Source organism: Bufo gargarizans, chromosome 5, assembly GCF_014858855.1.
Source record: "Bufo gargarizans isolate SCDJY-AF-19 chromosome 5, ASM1485885v1, whole genome shotgun sequence".
Taxonomy (NCBI): Eukaryota; Metazoa; Chordata; class Amphibia; order Anura; family Bufonidae; genus Bufo; species Bufo gargarizans.
Genome location: NC_058084.1, coordinates 376759316 through 376775898, shown reverse-complemented (window position 1 = coordinate 376775898; position 16583 = coordinate 376759316). Strand labels below are relative to the sequence as shown.

Here is a 16583-nt window from a genome sequence, read left to right as displayed (position 1 = left end):
GCTCTGTATAAAATCATTCACTTTTTCAGTACAGCATTTACAGATAAGAGGATCCTGTCCTGTTTTCATGTTCTAGAAACCTAATTCTTTCTGGAGTCATCTCAGGGAAGGTTTTTATTGCCATGACTGATAAATTATTCATTATATCTGAAAAAGATTGGGAACGTCGTGGCTCAGCAAGGATTAAATCCTTCACACTCAAGATTCATTTTGCTACAAATATAAAAAAAATGCCAAGGTATGCCAGAAAAAGTCCAATATGCCATTTATTGATGAACTGGTAGAGGTTTGTAGCATTTCAGCTGACAGTCCTATGAAAGGCATACATCATTTCCTTTGAACGGTGGTGAACGCGGGCATCTGAATTGGCTGCATCGGCTGATGGATTGGCTGGAATAACTGTTTCTTTCGAAGATCCGACATGATTTTAACAGACGGTAGAAGTTGGTTTCTTTTGATGATCTGCAAAGCCAGCTGGGTATTGCCTAGAAGAGATACAAGAGTAGTAAGAGCAGAGAAAGCAATACTTATTCATCTCATTATTCATCTGGCCTTCAGTCTACTCCAGGGTGCAGCACATGAAGGTCCAATTCTAGATTTTGATCTTTGCAATTACAATACATTTTTTTTTACACTCTTCTCAGCCTTCATTAAAGGGAACCTGTCATCGGGATTGTGTGTATAGAGCTGAGGACATGGGTTGCTAGATGGCCGCTAGCACATCCGCAATACCCAGTCCCTATAGCTCTGTGTGCTTTTATTGTGTAAAAAAAACCGATTGGATACATATGCAAATTAACCTGAGATGTGTCCTGTACGTGAGATGAGTCTGCGACAGGACTCATCTCAGGTAATTTGCATATGTATCAAATCAGTGTTTATACACAATAAAAGCACACAGAGCTATGGGGACTGGGTATTGCGGATGTGCTAGTGGCCATCTAGCAACCCATGTCCTCAGCTCTATACCCCAAATCCCGGTGACAGGTTCCCTTTAAGCTTCTGACTGATGCCAAACGCTGCTGTATTTACTCATGCAATCTGTGGCATTTTTATAATTTTTTCACTTTTGCTTGTGTATCTGGTACACAGTAGAGGTTTTGTGAGCCTTTCAACTGCAATTATCATCACAAAGTGAAGTGAATGGGACTAAATAGAAGTGGAGAAAACAACCAACCACAGCGAGCCCCCAAAATACGGATGGCATATTTCAAACAGCAGGACGCCCATCTAACATCTTTAGTTGTGGCTTTCCCCAAAGTAGCTGTTTTTATAGGATCAATTTACTGGAACATTTTCAATAAATTATTCTGTGACAAACGTCTTCTATATCACGTGACACGTTAACCCTTTAAAACCCACCCGCTGTCTTTTGTTCTGGCTGTTTTAGAGGGAGCAGGGAACTTCTGCGAGGGCTCCTGCTCTATGAATGAACTGTAACTAACAGCTCCGGATCTTAGAGCAGCCTTTTGACGCGCCATTCCCAACTGTTAACCCTTTGATTTCCACAGTATGTGACCGCAGCATGATCAAAGGGGATTTAACCTCCTTGATTGGGTCCCAGTTATCTGATCAGAGAGACTGGGTAAGACCTCTGCAGTCAGCCCTGGGGACCTAGAAAGTATGCTAATATATCAGGAGTATAAAATCATTTTGTAGTCCAGTCATTCTTTAACGGGATTATAGAACATTTTACGAAAACAAATCTAAAAAAATCTTGCAAACAAATAACTGATTATTTTTCATAAAATACATTTTAATGGGCATACTTGACGTAAAAGCACAAAGAAAAAAAAAAAAAACACACTTGTTGGGTATCCACACGACTGAAATAACCTGAACAACTCATGTAACAGGTTATTCAATGTGAAATAACAGCAAAAAAAAATAAATTTCTTGCATAAAACTAGGCCTTATACAGCGATGTCAATGAAAAGGCAATTATAATTCATATAGGGGATATAGGACATGGTTCGGTGAAAAACTGGAATGCCGCCCCAGGCACAGACACCTCGAAGCGTGTTTCACCTTTTTTTCAGCGGACCATGTCTCAGGGTATGCCCTATTTGAATAATAATTCCCATCTTTGTTATTTTTAGGACATATCCCTTTATACCTGCAGGTGTCTGATTTATAATCAATATACGGTATACGCTATTATGCGTTTGCGATGTTGCTGTATAACCATGGATATTTAGCATAATTATGCAAATCGGGTATTTTTTGGTTTTGTAGTATTATTCATCTTATTATTACATGGTTTAGCGACAACGCTAATGCGGTATAGTCTGTATATCTGCTGTTTATACTTTTGGTACTGGCAGTGCATTAGTATCATTATTTATTTGCTTCTCTTCTGTTATTAGTCATTAGGGATCAGCATATTTTCATACAATTGTATTTATCAGTACGGTGCTCTTTTTAGTACCATTTGCACAATAGACAATTTAAGACACGTATCGCTGTATCTGGTATTCCGGCCCTTGCTATGCTCTTTGTATATTTTTCCATCATGTCATTTTCGGTCCTCTGATTACTTATTTTGATTAATAATGTGTGTAATCATTTCACATGTCAGTCCCATTGGTTTTCTCTGTGGATATAGAGGCTGTTTTTTTGCTCCATGGGCTATCTTTGATGTTGTAGGTTATTTACTCATACGACTATGTGCATGGAAAAATAAAAAAAGTTCTGGTTCTGGAAACCAGGTAGTAAAAAATTAAAACTGGCCTAGTCCTTAAAGGGGTTGTCTCCCCTTCAGCAAGTGGCATTTATCATGTAGAGAAAGTTAATACAAGGCACTTACTAATAGTATTGTGATTGTCCATATTGCTTCCTTTGCTGACTGGATTCATTTTTCCATCAAATTATACACTGCTCTTTCCATGGTTACGACCACCCTGTAATACATTAGCGGTGGTCGTGCTTGCACACTATAGGAAAAAAATGCTGGCCTCTCTGGTGACCGGGACCGTGGGAGGACACATAGGCAAGTGCTTTTTTATAGTATGCAAGCAAGTCCATTACTGATGGATTGCGAGGTGATTATAACCATGGAAACAAGCAGTGTATAATGTGATGGAAAAATGAATCCAGCCAGCAAAGGAAGCAATATGGACAATCACAATACATTAGTAAGTGCCTTGTATTAACTTTCTCCACATAATAAATGCTATCTGCTGAAGTGACAAAACTCCTTTAAGGAGTTAAACATGAAGAGGCAAATACTGAAGGAAAGAAAGGCTGGTCACTAACGGGTTAATTCCTCTATGTAGATCCAGTGCACATCACATATAGATGCAAAGCTAATTGAGGATCTTTATTCAAGATAAAGTCGCTGAATTGCGTTATAGATTCCGTTACCACGGAACATAACGCAATTCACTGACGGAGTGCATAACGGAATGCCTTTAGAGGCATTTCATTATAATATTAGTCTATGGCCAGCATAACGGATCCGTCCAGTTTCCGTTATGCACTCCGTCAGTGAATTGCGTTATGTTCAGTAGTAATGGAATCTATAACGCAATTCAGCGTAAACCCAAACTTCAAAAACTGAAGTTCGCTCAGCCCTAGTCTACATAAAAAAATGTTGTGGAATTACAAAAGTTGCATCATTACGGCCATTCTCCACCTCTGCGACAGATCCTGCTATAGGAACTTTATTGCTTAGGGAGAACTAGCAGACTGATTCTCCCTGTTCTCCTTGTGGAATGCCACATTTTATTACAGTTGTGTGGCAGGAACAATCAATCAGACTCTGTGGATTTTAGGAATTCAAACATATCACTATGCTATATTATAATAGGGGGGGAGGGGCCGTTATTACCATTCTGTAGTTCTAGGTAGACTGCCAGCAGTATTGCCTCTGGTGGGATTTCCTTGGGATGGATCATGGATGCAGCCTTGAAAATGGAATACAAAATAAAAGTCAAAGCAATTACCTAATGAATTATTAGAAAGTAAGAGGCTAATCTCCAGATACATCTTCTAAATGTACAGCTGAAAGATGATCCCAGACAAGGCTCATCTTGAGATTTAATACTACTACTTTTAGCCCTAATTGCTATGACAACTCCCTGCAGACTCCACACCATCAGATACTACAGTATACATGATCCCTTCACTGCACTTAGCCCTGCCTGACTAAAATAATAAGCCCCCAACATAACACATGCAAAAAAACAACTCACGCCACAGAGGAGCCAGAGTACGGAGGACAAATAAATGCAGAATATGCGCACATGCTTAAAGAGGACCTTTCATGGGTCCAGACATTATGAAACAACTACCAGGTTATGTAGGGCATAGTGCACTAATGTAATATTGCTTACTATTTTTTCCCGCTGTGCCCCCCTGCAGTTTTCCCGGCTAGTATGATAATGAATAGCATCGGTACAGGGAGGAGGAGACTGCCCTGTTTCCTATTGGGCGTCTCATTCTCCCTGGCTGTAGCGCTGTCCAATCCCAGCGTAGAGCGTCACAGTCAGGGAGAAGGTGAGGTTTTTTTCTCCCTGGCTGTGACGCTCTCCGCTGTGATTGGACAGCGCTACAGCCAGGGAGAAGGAGACGCCCAGTGAGAAGCAGGGCAGTCTCCTCCTCCCTGTACCGATGCTATTCATTAGCATACTAGCCGGTAAAGCTTCTGGGGGTGGGGGGGGGGGGCACAACGGGCGAACGGAGCGGCGCCCAGAAAAAATAGTAAACAATATTACATCAGTGCACTATGCCCTACGTAACCTGGTAGTTGTTTTATAATGTCTGGACCCATGAAAGGTCCTCTCTAACAGAATTTTCGTCTTTAAGTTGCATGTACAATTACAAGGCACGCTAGTAAAATCATAAAATGGATTCAATAGCCATCTGCATGCGTCCACCTACAACTTTGCCATCTTGTGTTTTCAGTACAAAAGAAATCTCATCAATGTTGGCAAGTACTGAGAAGCTGCTCTTAGGCCTCATTCAGACAGCCAAAATGTGGACGTATTTTAGTGCCCAGGACAACCACGGGTCTCGTGACCAAAATTATATGCAATAATGATGCTATAGGTGCATTAAACATATGGTCAGGTGGAGTAATGAGTCCATAATAACGATGCAAAAATACAGCAACCTGAATTATCCATTACATAGCATTTTGGCTCAGACGGGGGTTCCAAGCAAGCGATCCCCCTCACCAGAGGAGACTGCCGTAATAGGGCATATAGACAGGGACTGTCATTTTGAAATTCCTTAGAGCGGCTCCATCACCAGGATCAACCTTATTAAAGGGGATTTGCCATCACATACAATGGGGGCACATCGCTAGGATATGCCCCCATTATCTGATAGGTGCGGGTCCTACCTCTGAGACCCGCACATACAACAAGAACGGAGCGGGAAAATGAAAAGAAAGGCGCATGTGCAGCCGTCCCTCCATTTCTTTCAATGGGGCCGCTGTAAATAGCCGAGTGCTGGCTCGGCTATTTCCATCTGCCCCATAGAAATGAATTGGAGCAGGGGCCGCGCGTGCGCAGTACACTCTCATTCACTTGTATGGGAGTAGCGCTTGGTGGTGGATGGACCCCGGGAAAACCCGTGGTCCTCCAGCCACAGCTCTCACCATTGCGTTCTCCTTGTAGGTGCGGGTCCCAGAGGTGGGACACGCACCTATCAGACAATGGGGACATATCCTAGCAATATGCCCCCATTGTATGTGATGAGAATACCCCTTTAAATCAGACATATAGCCTGGTAGGGCTCATCATGCTGATTAAAACAATACCTTTGTTTTGTCTGCATGCTAAACAGCTGCAGAGAAATCTGCGTTTTTACTCATATGCAAATGAGAACTTCGAGCCGCAGAAGGCAGGGGCTGAACCCTTTGAGCACGGCTCTGTAACACCCCCTTTGCTCTGCACACTCCCCCTCCCCTTGATTGACAGGGATAGACATGCTGAGGGCAGAGCAGTGTATACATAGCATATACTCTATGTACTATAGCTTCACCACACTGAGATCTGCTCAGAAAGCTAATCTACACATTACTGCTTTATTCACAGGCACAATATATGATTATAAAGACACCAGTAATATGTATTTGCTTATAAGCATAGAAAAACATGCATCTCTATGTGGTAATGCTATAGCTCGGTGCTAAGTACATCGTTTTGCATGTAGATATCCCAGGTTTTAATCCTGGGAGAGGCTTACATAAACTTTTTTTTTTTTATTGCTTAGAAACCTGAAAATTATTACTGGTTTATTCACAGGCACAATATAGGATTATAAAGAAATCAACAATATTTATTAGCTTTTTAAGCCTAAAAACATTATTCTTAATATGATGAGAATATAGACTATTAAATGTGGAAGAAAAAAAAACCTAGAAGTCTTTCCTAATATTCAAACCTGAGATCTCTACAAGCAAAATCATACACTTCCCGTCAAGCTACACCATTACCACATAGAGATGCATGCTTTTTCCATGCTTATAAGATAATACACATTACTGGTGTCCTTCATAATCATATATTGTGCCTGTCAATAAGGCAGTAATATGTCTATTATCTTTCTGAGCAGATCTAACTGTGGCGAACCTACAGTACATAGAGTATATGATATATAGATGCTAGGACACAGCTCTGCCCTCAGCATGTCTAGCCCTATCAATGAAGGGTGGAAGCACAGGAGGTGTTACAAAGCAGTGCTCAAAGGATTCAGCCCTGCCTCCTGGTGCTTGTACATATAATTTGCATATAAATAAAAAACTGATTTCTCTATATCTGTTTAGCATACAGACAAAAGAAAGGTATCGTTTTAATCAGCATGATGAGTACTACCAAGCGGTATGTCTAGTTTAATAGGGTTGATCCTGGCGACAGCCGCTTTAAATATGTATTGGGAGTTCGCATTGGATAATAAAATACTGTACTGGTTCCTAGACTGGTATAACTGGTATCTAAAGTCTTCTGATTTTGGAACAGTGGCGGACAACTTACCGAGGTTCTCAAATGATTGTGCCCATCCAGCACTCCTAACACAAGTCTAGAAGAAGTACAGCATTTACTCTTGCGCATTATCAGAGGTAGAGTTAAAGGTGATGTACTACCTGGTGAAGACACTTTCTTGCTTTATCATATTCGCTGCGTAAACAGTATGCGCTCCCGAGGTTAAACAGCATCATGGTCCTAGCTGAAGTGACTGAACTTGGGTAGCACTGGGGCATTTGCTTTCCCACTAAAACAATAAAATACAGTAAAGGGATCAGCACAGAACAAAAAGTTATGGAAAGATTATTGATGGTTTGCAGGGTCAAAAGCTGAACAGCAATAAGGATATGAAAGTGGACAGATCTGCTTTATTCAGGTTCAAAACACAGATGACCAGCCAATTATTGCCTTGGGGATGTGAATAATGGGTTCAACAATGTTTAGTATTTATCATCAGACAGAAATGTGTTTGTGTTTTGATTTAATTTACCTTTTTTTACCCCATAGGTGGACCTTTGATTTTGATATGATAATGTACTGGCAATACATAAACCTGATACTCGTAACACACAGGCAGCTGTTGGGGCATATCTAGGTATGCTCTAACAGGGAATATACCCAGACAGCCCTGAGGTTCTATAATGGATTCTAGACTGTCTGCTCATACAATATATGGGCCCCAATCGCATCACAGAGTTTTCCCTATGATGCAATCAAAAGGGTGTTCCCCCATCAACTCCCCCTTTGTAGATAAGACTTCCTACTGCACAGTAGCTGCGCCCACACCACCAGCATGATAAGCATACTTGTGGTGACACAGCAACTGCCTGACACTGACGAGTGGACTTAACAACATGGCACACTGGACATCTACTCTAGCTCCTGTCAGTCATGCACATCTTAATAAATGTGGTGCACCTCACACCAGCTTTGGGAACAGCCCAGGGTTTTTCGTCTACTTAAGCTGCCACTGCATGTATTACAGTTATCAATACATTTTACTTGCATGGGAGACAATGTCAATATACATTTATATTACTATGTACTATATGAGGTTATATGGATGACTTATTTACCATGAGTCTACTGCACATAACATGATACTATCTTCTGTAACTCCCACAGAGTTCAATGGAGAGGGCGGTGCACAACCACCATCGCCATTCTAGCACTCGCTGCTTATAACTACACAGTTCTAAATCTACGTAAATGCTAACACACTTTACAACACCATTCTTTTGGTTTTGTGAAATTATCACATAACATCCCAATTTATGATAATTTATCACTTGTGAGAGGTTTTGTCTATCACGGTCAGTCCATTGGAGTTGGATGCTTTATGAATTTGTGTTTGAATGGCTACTTTGCGGTATTGTAGTCTTTCATAGGCATTGATACAACTTCATATGCTTCTAATTATTGAGAGGGGTTGGTACACTGTATGACTGTGTCCATTTATTACAGCTTAGTATACTTGACCAAAGATACTTACCAGATTCCATAGGTTCATTTTCTCCTTTATCGGATGCTGAAAAACAATAAAAACAATTTTTGGTTAGGCTAACAAAGTATACTCTTTTGAAATAATACAGGTACCGCAACCACTTAGGGGGATATTTATTAAGACTGGTGTTTTAGATGCTGATCTTAATAAAGCGCTCAACTGGCAGTGGATCCGCTGAAGTTATAAAGAGGCGCAGGCCTCTCCAAAACTTCGGCGCATCCAGTGCCAGTTCTAAATTTAAGACAGCTTCTGAGCTGCCGGCCCATCCTCTTCCCCGCCACAATTTTAGAACTGGCGTCAGCAGATTTTCCAAGACTTTTAAATAGAGTATACTATAGCTCAATCTTACACTGTCCTGAATTCTGCAGGCTTTACGCCCAGGAGAAGCAATTCTGATAGTGTTACTATCTATAGAAGCCACCTTGCCGTTGGTAGATGGGCCCGACACAATTTAGATCAACAGTGTGCGCACAGAGCTTCAAAACTAGTAAGTATAGCAGTAATGCAGTTCAGAGTAATCCATGTTTCCAGCGTTTGCATGCGTCTTTGTAGTGGTATCCATTCTGACAGGGGCCAACAAGCATAGAGACTAGGCAAGGGGCTAAGTGTAAAAATAGGAACCCCTAGCAGCCCTAACAAAGTACAGAATGAGCAAGGGTCACAGTAAGATTCCAGCGGAAAGAGAGTGAGCAAAGAATAGAAATAATAGAGAATGTTCCCTAAAAGGACATATAAACTGGATCACCTCATTAAATAAAATTCCTGCTGAAAGCAGACAAATATCATCTCCACTAAAATCAATTATTTTACATCATATTCGCCAGAATTCATCAAATGAGATAAAAACTAAGAGGTTTGGATACCCATAAACAAAGAGAATTGTAATTGTCGAGGTTGAGTGGATGATAATCATAGGCCAAGTAAGCAGACCCTCAGGTGCTCGCCCACCTCCGTTCCCTGCAGTATAGCTGTACATCATGCCGCAACGCCACACAAACAGGGCCAATTAATCTGCAGTGTTCTCCAAGCAGAGTACATAATGAGCAGAAACACTGAAAAGGTTAGGACACACATAAATGAGTCAATGCATTAAGTATTCACGGGCTGTCTGAACATACTGTGCCAATAAATTATGAAGCAGTGGGGTCGGAAATGTATATGTGAATGAGCACGTGTGTGCATTACTGCTCCCATCAGAGAGGCAGATAAAAGCATGATCTTCCTCAAGTGTGGTTTCATTAACCTTGCTCCTGTTCATTCGACGAAACCCCAAGGGACACATCTGTGACATTCTCCGGGTTCAAATGAGTGATGGCATCTGAGATCCTGTCCAGAGAGATAAGTGCTTCAGCTGCGTACAAATGCCCCAAGAACCTGCCATGAAAAGGGTAGAACAGAGAATAGAAGTCAGAAGCCGGTCCTAAAACTAGTCACAAAACTTTATCTCCACATTGTAGGGACACCAAATGTAACCAAAGTGCTGACCTTCACCTCGTTTAGTGTCACAGAGGTCAGACAGATCCCATTTCTATAGAAATTTCTATATTTATGTACATGACAGAAAGCACCCGTCTTAAAATACCTTGGGACATTTAAACATGTCACAATTATTTTTGCGTTAATCCTCACATAGAAATAAGTTGGGATTTTATTTTTATTTGAGAAGGAAAAAAAAAAAATTAGAACATAAACTTAACCCAAGAAGTCTCTTTACAGACAAGCTAAGATCAGAAGAACTATGCAGGAGGCCGTGGCTTACTTGAAAGCATTTTTGGAATGTCTCTTCCACTTTTCTCCTTCCCCTTCCGATCATAGCCAAATTCATGGCTTTGACACTAGAGCAGTGAGGCCCGCTTTGGCTTCTAAGGCTTTTTTTTTTTTTTTTTTTTAAGCTGCATTCTCAGTTGGGCGGGGAATGTGTCTAGCATGCTCAAAAAGCCATCCATTAAAAAGTTCACAGACCATATGGCTGCTGGTTAGGACACAAATATGTCTGATGTCATAGCTATAGGTTCTCCTTTTGTCTAACTTCACATTGGTGGTTTTCATTAGACTGGAAAAGTCTTACTCATGACATATGTTTCACATGGTTACAAGGTTTTTAATTCCTCAGAGTTCAGCAGTCAACTGTTTGACGTTTTTTTAATGTCATTTACCACACAATTCTGTCCAAAAAAAACATCAGCCAGCTTCTACCACCACTCCCAACAGCATGATAACATGTGGAAATGTGTGTCCATTCACAAGAATGGCGTTTCTTCCTGTTGCAACTAGCCACCTACATTTTCTGCAACAGAATACATGTTTTGCTTTTCTACGTAATATATGGTATGTTGAGAAAAAGGTCATCAAGAGCAGAACCTGGAGACCAAGGCTTCAGCTAGAGCTGCAGAGCGACTTTTGGGGCGAGCAAAATTATAGGGAATCTGTCAGCAGTTTTAAAAAAGCAAAACTGAAGACAGTACTAGGTTGGGCCTGGGGTAGCTGTAAAAAAGGTAACTTTTGCATAGCTTTTATTATAAAAGGGAGTATGTCTGAACTTTTATTCTCCCAGATTCTGCTCCTGCAAGTGCCCAGGCGGCAGAAATTCGAAGTGAAGTCCTCTCGCCAGAGAACGGCTACAAAGTGGCTCAATACAGAGGGCCAAGTGAACTTCACAGTGAAGCGCATCCTGCTGGAACTTGCAGTAGAATCTGGCAGAATAAAAGTTCACTATCTCACTACTTCTGATACGAAAAGCTGTCTGTATTGATCTATCCAGCCCCTAGCTAGTGCCATCATCAGTTTACCATGGTCAAACCTGCTAATAGACTCCCTTTAAAAGGGAGACCGAAGAGCTGTCTGGACGAGGTACGTGCACAGAAATCAGTGTACGAGCTTTGCACAGGTACCTTTCCTATAAGAAGCGGACAGATGTAAACCAACTGCATAGGAAGTAGTCCCCAATAGCTTCCCTTAGGGACCGTTTAAACTGAGATTAGATTACCAAAGCAAGGCAACACGTTTGCTCAGCTAGCACAGAGTGTAAATGGGTTGAAACTTTTACTGCAAATAACTATTAATAAAATGAGCAAGTCTTCACCTATGAATGCACCCGAGACCGTAGTGCAGCCGAATACAGTAATGCACAGATTCCACAACCCAATCACTTGGTAACAAAGCTGTCACTGTGAGACAGTCATAAAAAGAAGTGAAGAAATTACCAGTTATGGTTCAACACTTCACACTTGAGGGTCGCTCTTTCCCGAGCACTTGACACCCTCCCCCCCCGTTCAGTAACTGAGCATTCTGGCATGTATGGCCTTATTTCAGATAACGGCTTCACTTACTTCAGATTAAACTGACCTGCACAGAAAATAATATTCCTACACACGGCTTGTCTCAAACACAAATAAATCAAAGTGTCTAGAAGGAAATATTGAACCACAATGTGATTGTGTTTGCGGACTTAAAACTACATGGATTGGGGGTGGGGGTGGGGGCGCAGAGACCATTTCCATTAAGATAAGTGACTGTATTGTACATCACTCAACACTGGTTCTCGGTTTAAAGGGGTTTCCGAGTGTTTAAGGGCTCATGTACACAGAAGTAGTTTTGGTCCGCATCAGACCCGTTCATCTCAAACAGCACACCTATCTGTTCCACGGCCCCTCAAAAAAATAGAACATGTCCTATTCTTGTCCATTTTGAAGAGAAAGTCAGGAAATTTCTGCAGGAATCAAAAAATAAAAATGGCGGCATGCCCACAGTTGGGATCCGTGTTTTGCAGATCTGCGAACGATAAAAATTGATACATCCGTGTGCTGGAGGCCCAATACTGATGACCTATCTTTAGGATAGTTCATCAGTATGTGATCTGTGGCGGTCCAACTCTGAGCACCCCTGTCGATCAGATGTTTGAAGAGACTGCAGCGCTTCAGTGACGTCACGTTAATCAGTCACATGGCATAGGCAAACCTCAATCATATTCAAGTGAATGGGCCTGAGCTGCAACACCAAGCACAGCCGCTATACAATGGACAGCACTGTGCTCTTTATGAAGCAGACCCGCGGGGATCCTGGGTGTCAGCCCCCCCCCCCCCCACCGAACAGATACTGATGACCCATCCTGAGGATAGGTCAGTGTTAAACACTCTGAAAGCCCCTTTAAGATTCTATTATGCTATGGTGATTTCAGGACATTGATAAAAAATAACTAAAAAAAAAAAGAAGAAGATGCTTTTTTTCTTTACAGACACTCTGCAGGTTAAAAGTTTTTTTATTTTATTTATTTTTTTAACACCAAAAACTACAAATACCAGCATGTAACAAAGGCTCCATGCTCTAAGCTCTGACCCCTACCTGTGCCATCATTTCTGCTTTCTCTAGTGCATTTTTGCCACAGCAAATGTTTCAAATCCCCAAGAAATGTTAGGCCTCAGGCACACGACCGTATGGATTTTGCGGTCCGCCCAAAAAATACGGATTATGTCCGTGTGCATTCCGTATCTTGCGGAACGGAACAGCTGGCCCCTAATAGAACAGTACCTTGCCTGCATGCGGACAATAATAGGACATATTCTATTCTTTTACAGAAATACGGAAATGGAATGCACACGGAGTAACTTCCGTTTTTTTTTTTGCTGAACCATTGAAATGAATGGTTCTGCATACAGTCCACAAAAAATATGTTCGTGTGCATGAGCCCTTAAAGTAAAAGCTTTAAATACTTAAAAGGAGCAGACTACTGCTTAATCCATGCATGTTCGTTTGCAATGAAAAGTGGCTCCAGCCTCATAACTGGCATGTCATGTCACAGATGACCTGCTGTATACGGTGGGGTGGATTTCTGAAGAAAGACTATACGGCAAATGTACAGCATGTCATCACATCTGTAAAAATGGAAGTCAGCAAATAGACATGAAAACTGACTTTTTTTTCCCCACCTAGGTTTAGCAACTTTAGTAATTAGACAATACTCATCCTTTGAAGAAAAAAATAAAATAAAATAAAAATTATATTATATATATATACATATACACACACACACACATATATACATACACATACATACATACACACATACATATATACACACACACCGTAATTTCAGAACTTTTTTTAGGATAAGGATCATAGCCAAAAGTCTAAGATAATTTACCAAAAATGGTGGTCCTGTGTATGGATATCAATGCTGTAATTTCAGAATGTGGCGATATTAGGAAGGTAACGTTTGCGAATTGTGTGAAGTGATAAAAATATGGATCATACGGAAAAAACTTACTTCAAAGATCCCGACAATCTGGGCTGCTGAAGGAGTTTTTCTGCATGGTTTAGGGCCATGAGGTTATCGCCTAAAGCCAAGGCAACATAGGCACTACAGGCGAGTACAGAACACCTGTGGAGGGAAGAGAGGAAATAATTTAAAATCTGAAACTGAGGTTCCCCGACAAGACTAGGAAAAGACCAGCAAGATGTAAAACGCATGCTGGATGAAAAATATCACTTCAACCTTACATTTTCTTTGTTGGCTAGTTAAATGTTTAGCTTTTAACCATTAGGGAAATGATCTGTGACTACAGGCTGACAATCAGATACCAAATCTTGTCAAACCCCAAACAGCTGCTGCTCTTTCCGCAATGCTTTACACTGTAGCTTAGCTTGTTCACATTGGTAAGAACTTGTACCGTATGGGAGAAGAGATATAGGCTGAGCCATTTAGCAGATATCATGTGCGCCAAGGAAAAAAAAATTATACACAAAAATTAGGACCAAATGTGCACTTAGTTCCTCCCTAGGTCCTTAAGAGAGAGTCTGCCATAGAGAGTACCCAGATATTTCCCAAATAGCAACCTTTAGGCTCCATTCACACATCCGCGATTCCGCTCCACATTTTGCGGAACGGAATTGCGGACCCATTCATCTCTATGAGGGCGCACTATGTGTGGCCCAGATCCGGAAATACGGACTTGCACTTCCTGGTCCGCATTTCCGTTCCCGAAAAAATTAGAACATGCCTTATTCTTGTCCGCAATTGCGGACAAGACTAGGCATATTCTATTAGTGCCGGCGATTTGCGGTCCGCAAAATGCGAAACGCACATTGCCGGTGTCAGTGTTTTGCAAATCCGCAAAAGACACGGCTGTGTGAATGGACCCTTAAAAGGGCATCTGTCAGCAGATTTGTACCGATGTAACTGGCTGATCTGTTACACGTGCCCTTGGCAGCTGAAGACATCTGTGTTGGTCCCAGGTTCATATGTGCCCGCATTGCTGAGAAAAAGGATGCTTTAATATATGCACATGAGCCTCTAGGAGCAACGGGGGCGTTGTCATTACTCCTGATGGCTCTGCTCTCTCTGCCACTGCCACACTCTTCACTTTGACAAGACCGAGGGCGTGGCAATTGCAGAGAGAGAGCTGAATCTCTAGGTGTAACGGCAACGCCCCCGTTGCTCCTAGAGGCTCATTTGCATCTATTAAATCATCATTCTTCTCAGTAATGTGGACGCACCAACATGGACGCCTTCAGCTGCCAAGCGCACATGTAACAGGTCAGCCAGTTTCATCGGCACAAATCTGCTGTCAGATGGCCTTCTAAACATCAGACAAAAAAAAAATTACTGACTGTAAAGTACAAGACCGAGCAAATCATATAAAAAGAGTGAGAGCAGCATAGACCGGCTGCTGGTCACACGCGTTCCCTAGAGTAAGTAAGGCTGGGATGTCCCAGATGATGCAGACTGGCACGAGCAGCATATGATAACACACCCTAGGTAACAACTAGAAGCGGTCACATGAGCGGTTTTGATTTAGTGAATTTAGGGGACTATGACAAAAGGCGGGGTTGAGGTTTTTAGGGTGATTAACTGGAACCAAACTAAAGTCGTTCAAGTGAACGAGAGCAAAAAGTTTACTTTTATCTGCCCACAGGAAACGATTTTTACCATGAAAACAAAAACATCTAGTACCGAGCCTCCAGGATAAATCTGCTCCAATTTAAGAATTAATGGGGTCTCTTGGGCCCAGTGAGCATTAAAATGCTGAAGGCTACACCTTCTGTATATCTTATGCATTTTAATACAGGAGTATGAAAAAAAGATTACACTAGCTAAGTGTCTCAAAGGGGTTATCCCATGATGCATGAAAATCAAACATCATATATTATGACAATCGCTTTCTAACACCATTCATTGCTCTGCTAGATTTATTTAAAGGCGTCATCCAGGGACACAAATACCCTCCTTTATGGGTATAAAACTCACGCATAGAGCGTCATCAGCCAGGATCCCCCATTCTGCCACTACACATTGAGCTCAGTTGACATCAGACGTTGCGCTGCTTCTTTCTGTGGCATGACCACACGACCCTCTTATCACTTGACTAAAAAGGGCCACAGGCTGCAACTCCCGTTTATGTCAGATTGTCACATCATCCAAAAGGGGCTGTACTGACATCCTGTGACTGCACCTAGTGGTCATGTGATTTCTGTACTGGGAGGCAACCTGAGTGGGATGGTATGGAGTATGCTGGAGCAACCACACACAGGATCCTGATTCATGAAGGCAGATCCAAAACATTAATGGGGTGTGTATCAGGGAGGACACGGCAGAAGGGCAAGAGAGGGAGAAGAAGGCCGACATGCCATGAAGTAGGAGATTATTTATGGAGGGGAAAATACTAAAAATGTTACAGGACACTGCAGTGAAGGGACTGGAATTTTTTTTTTTTTTTGCTACATCTCTCTACCTATAACTGTCACAGCTTCTAGCAAAGTATAGGGCTGATGGCAGTTGAAGGATGGAACTGAGCATGTGCGACCACCTCAGTGAGGTGGACAGAGAAGAAAAAAAAAAAAAAAAAAAAAAAAGCGCCACCTGATTTTTTTTATTGAACAACAATTTAGTAGCTATACATTTTTTTTTTTATTAAATACAATTACAAAAGTATTCCGATACAGCAGGTGTTGTATTTCTTTTTGCAGATGAATGGGTGGATCATGTAAGTGACAAGGAAGTCATGATCCAGAGGACGTAGACCAGGAGAACCAGAGATTCTTAGCATTACAGTACTGAAAGGAAAATGATGTGGGGAGCCAAATCAAGTTTCACCATCATAAATCCAGGAACA

At 41.6% G+C, this 16583-nt stretch overlaps 1 protein-coding gene across 2 annotated transcripts in view; it reads right to left on the bottom strand.

Annotated features, from left to right (window-relative positions):
* Positions 1 to 248: 248 nt before the first annotated feature.
* CNOT10 (CCR4-NOT transcription complex subunit 10) overlaps positions 249 to 16583 on the bottom strand; it is an 81163-nt gene continuing 64828 nt past the window's right edge. For both annotated transcript variants that reach the window (XM_044293940.1, XM_044293941.1), the window contains 6 exons: positions 13739 to 13852; positions 9719 to 9849; positions 8464 to 8499; positions 7091 to 7218; positions 3830 to 3905; positions 249 to 485 (listed from right to left, as the gene is read on the bottom strand). In XM_044293940.1, the coding sequence (XP_044149875.1) occupies positions 328 to 485; positions 3830 to 3905; positions 7091 to 7218; positions 8464 to 8499; positions 9719 to 9849; positions 13739 to 13852 (643 nt within the window). In that variant the 3' untranslated portion in view covers positions 249 to 327. The remainder of the gene's footprint in view (positions 486 to 3829; positions 3906 to 7090; positions 7219 to 8463; positions 8500 to 9718; positions 9850 to 13738; positions 13853 to 16583) is intronic.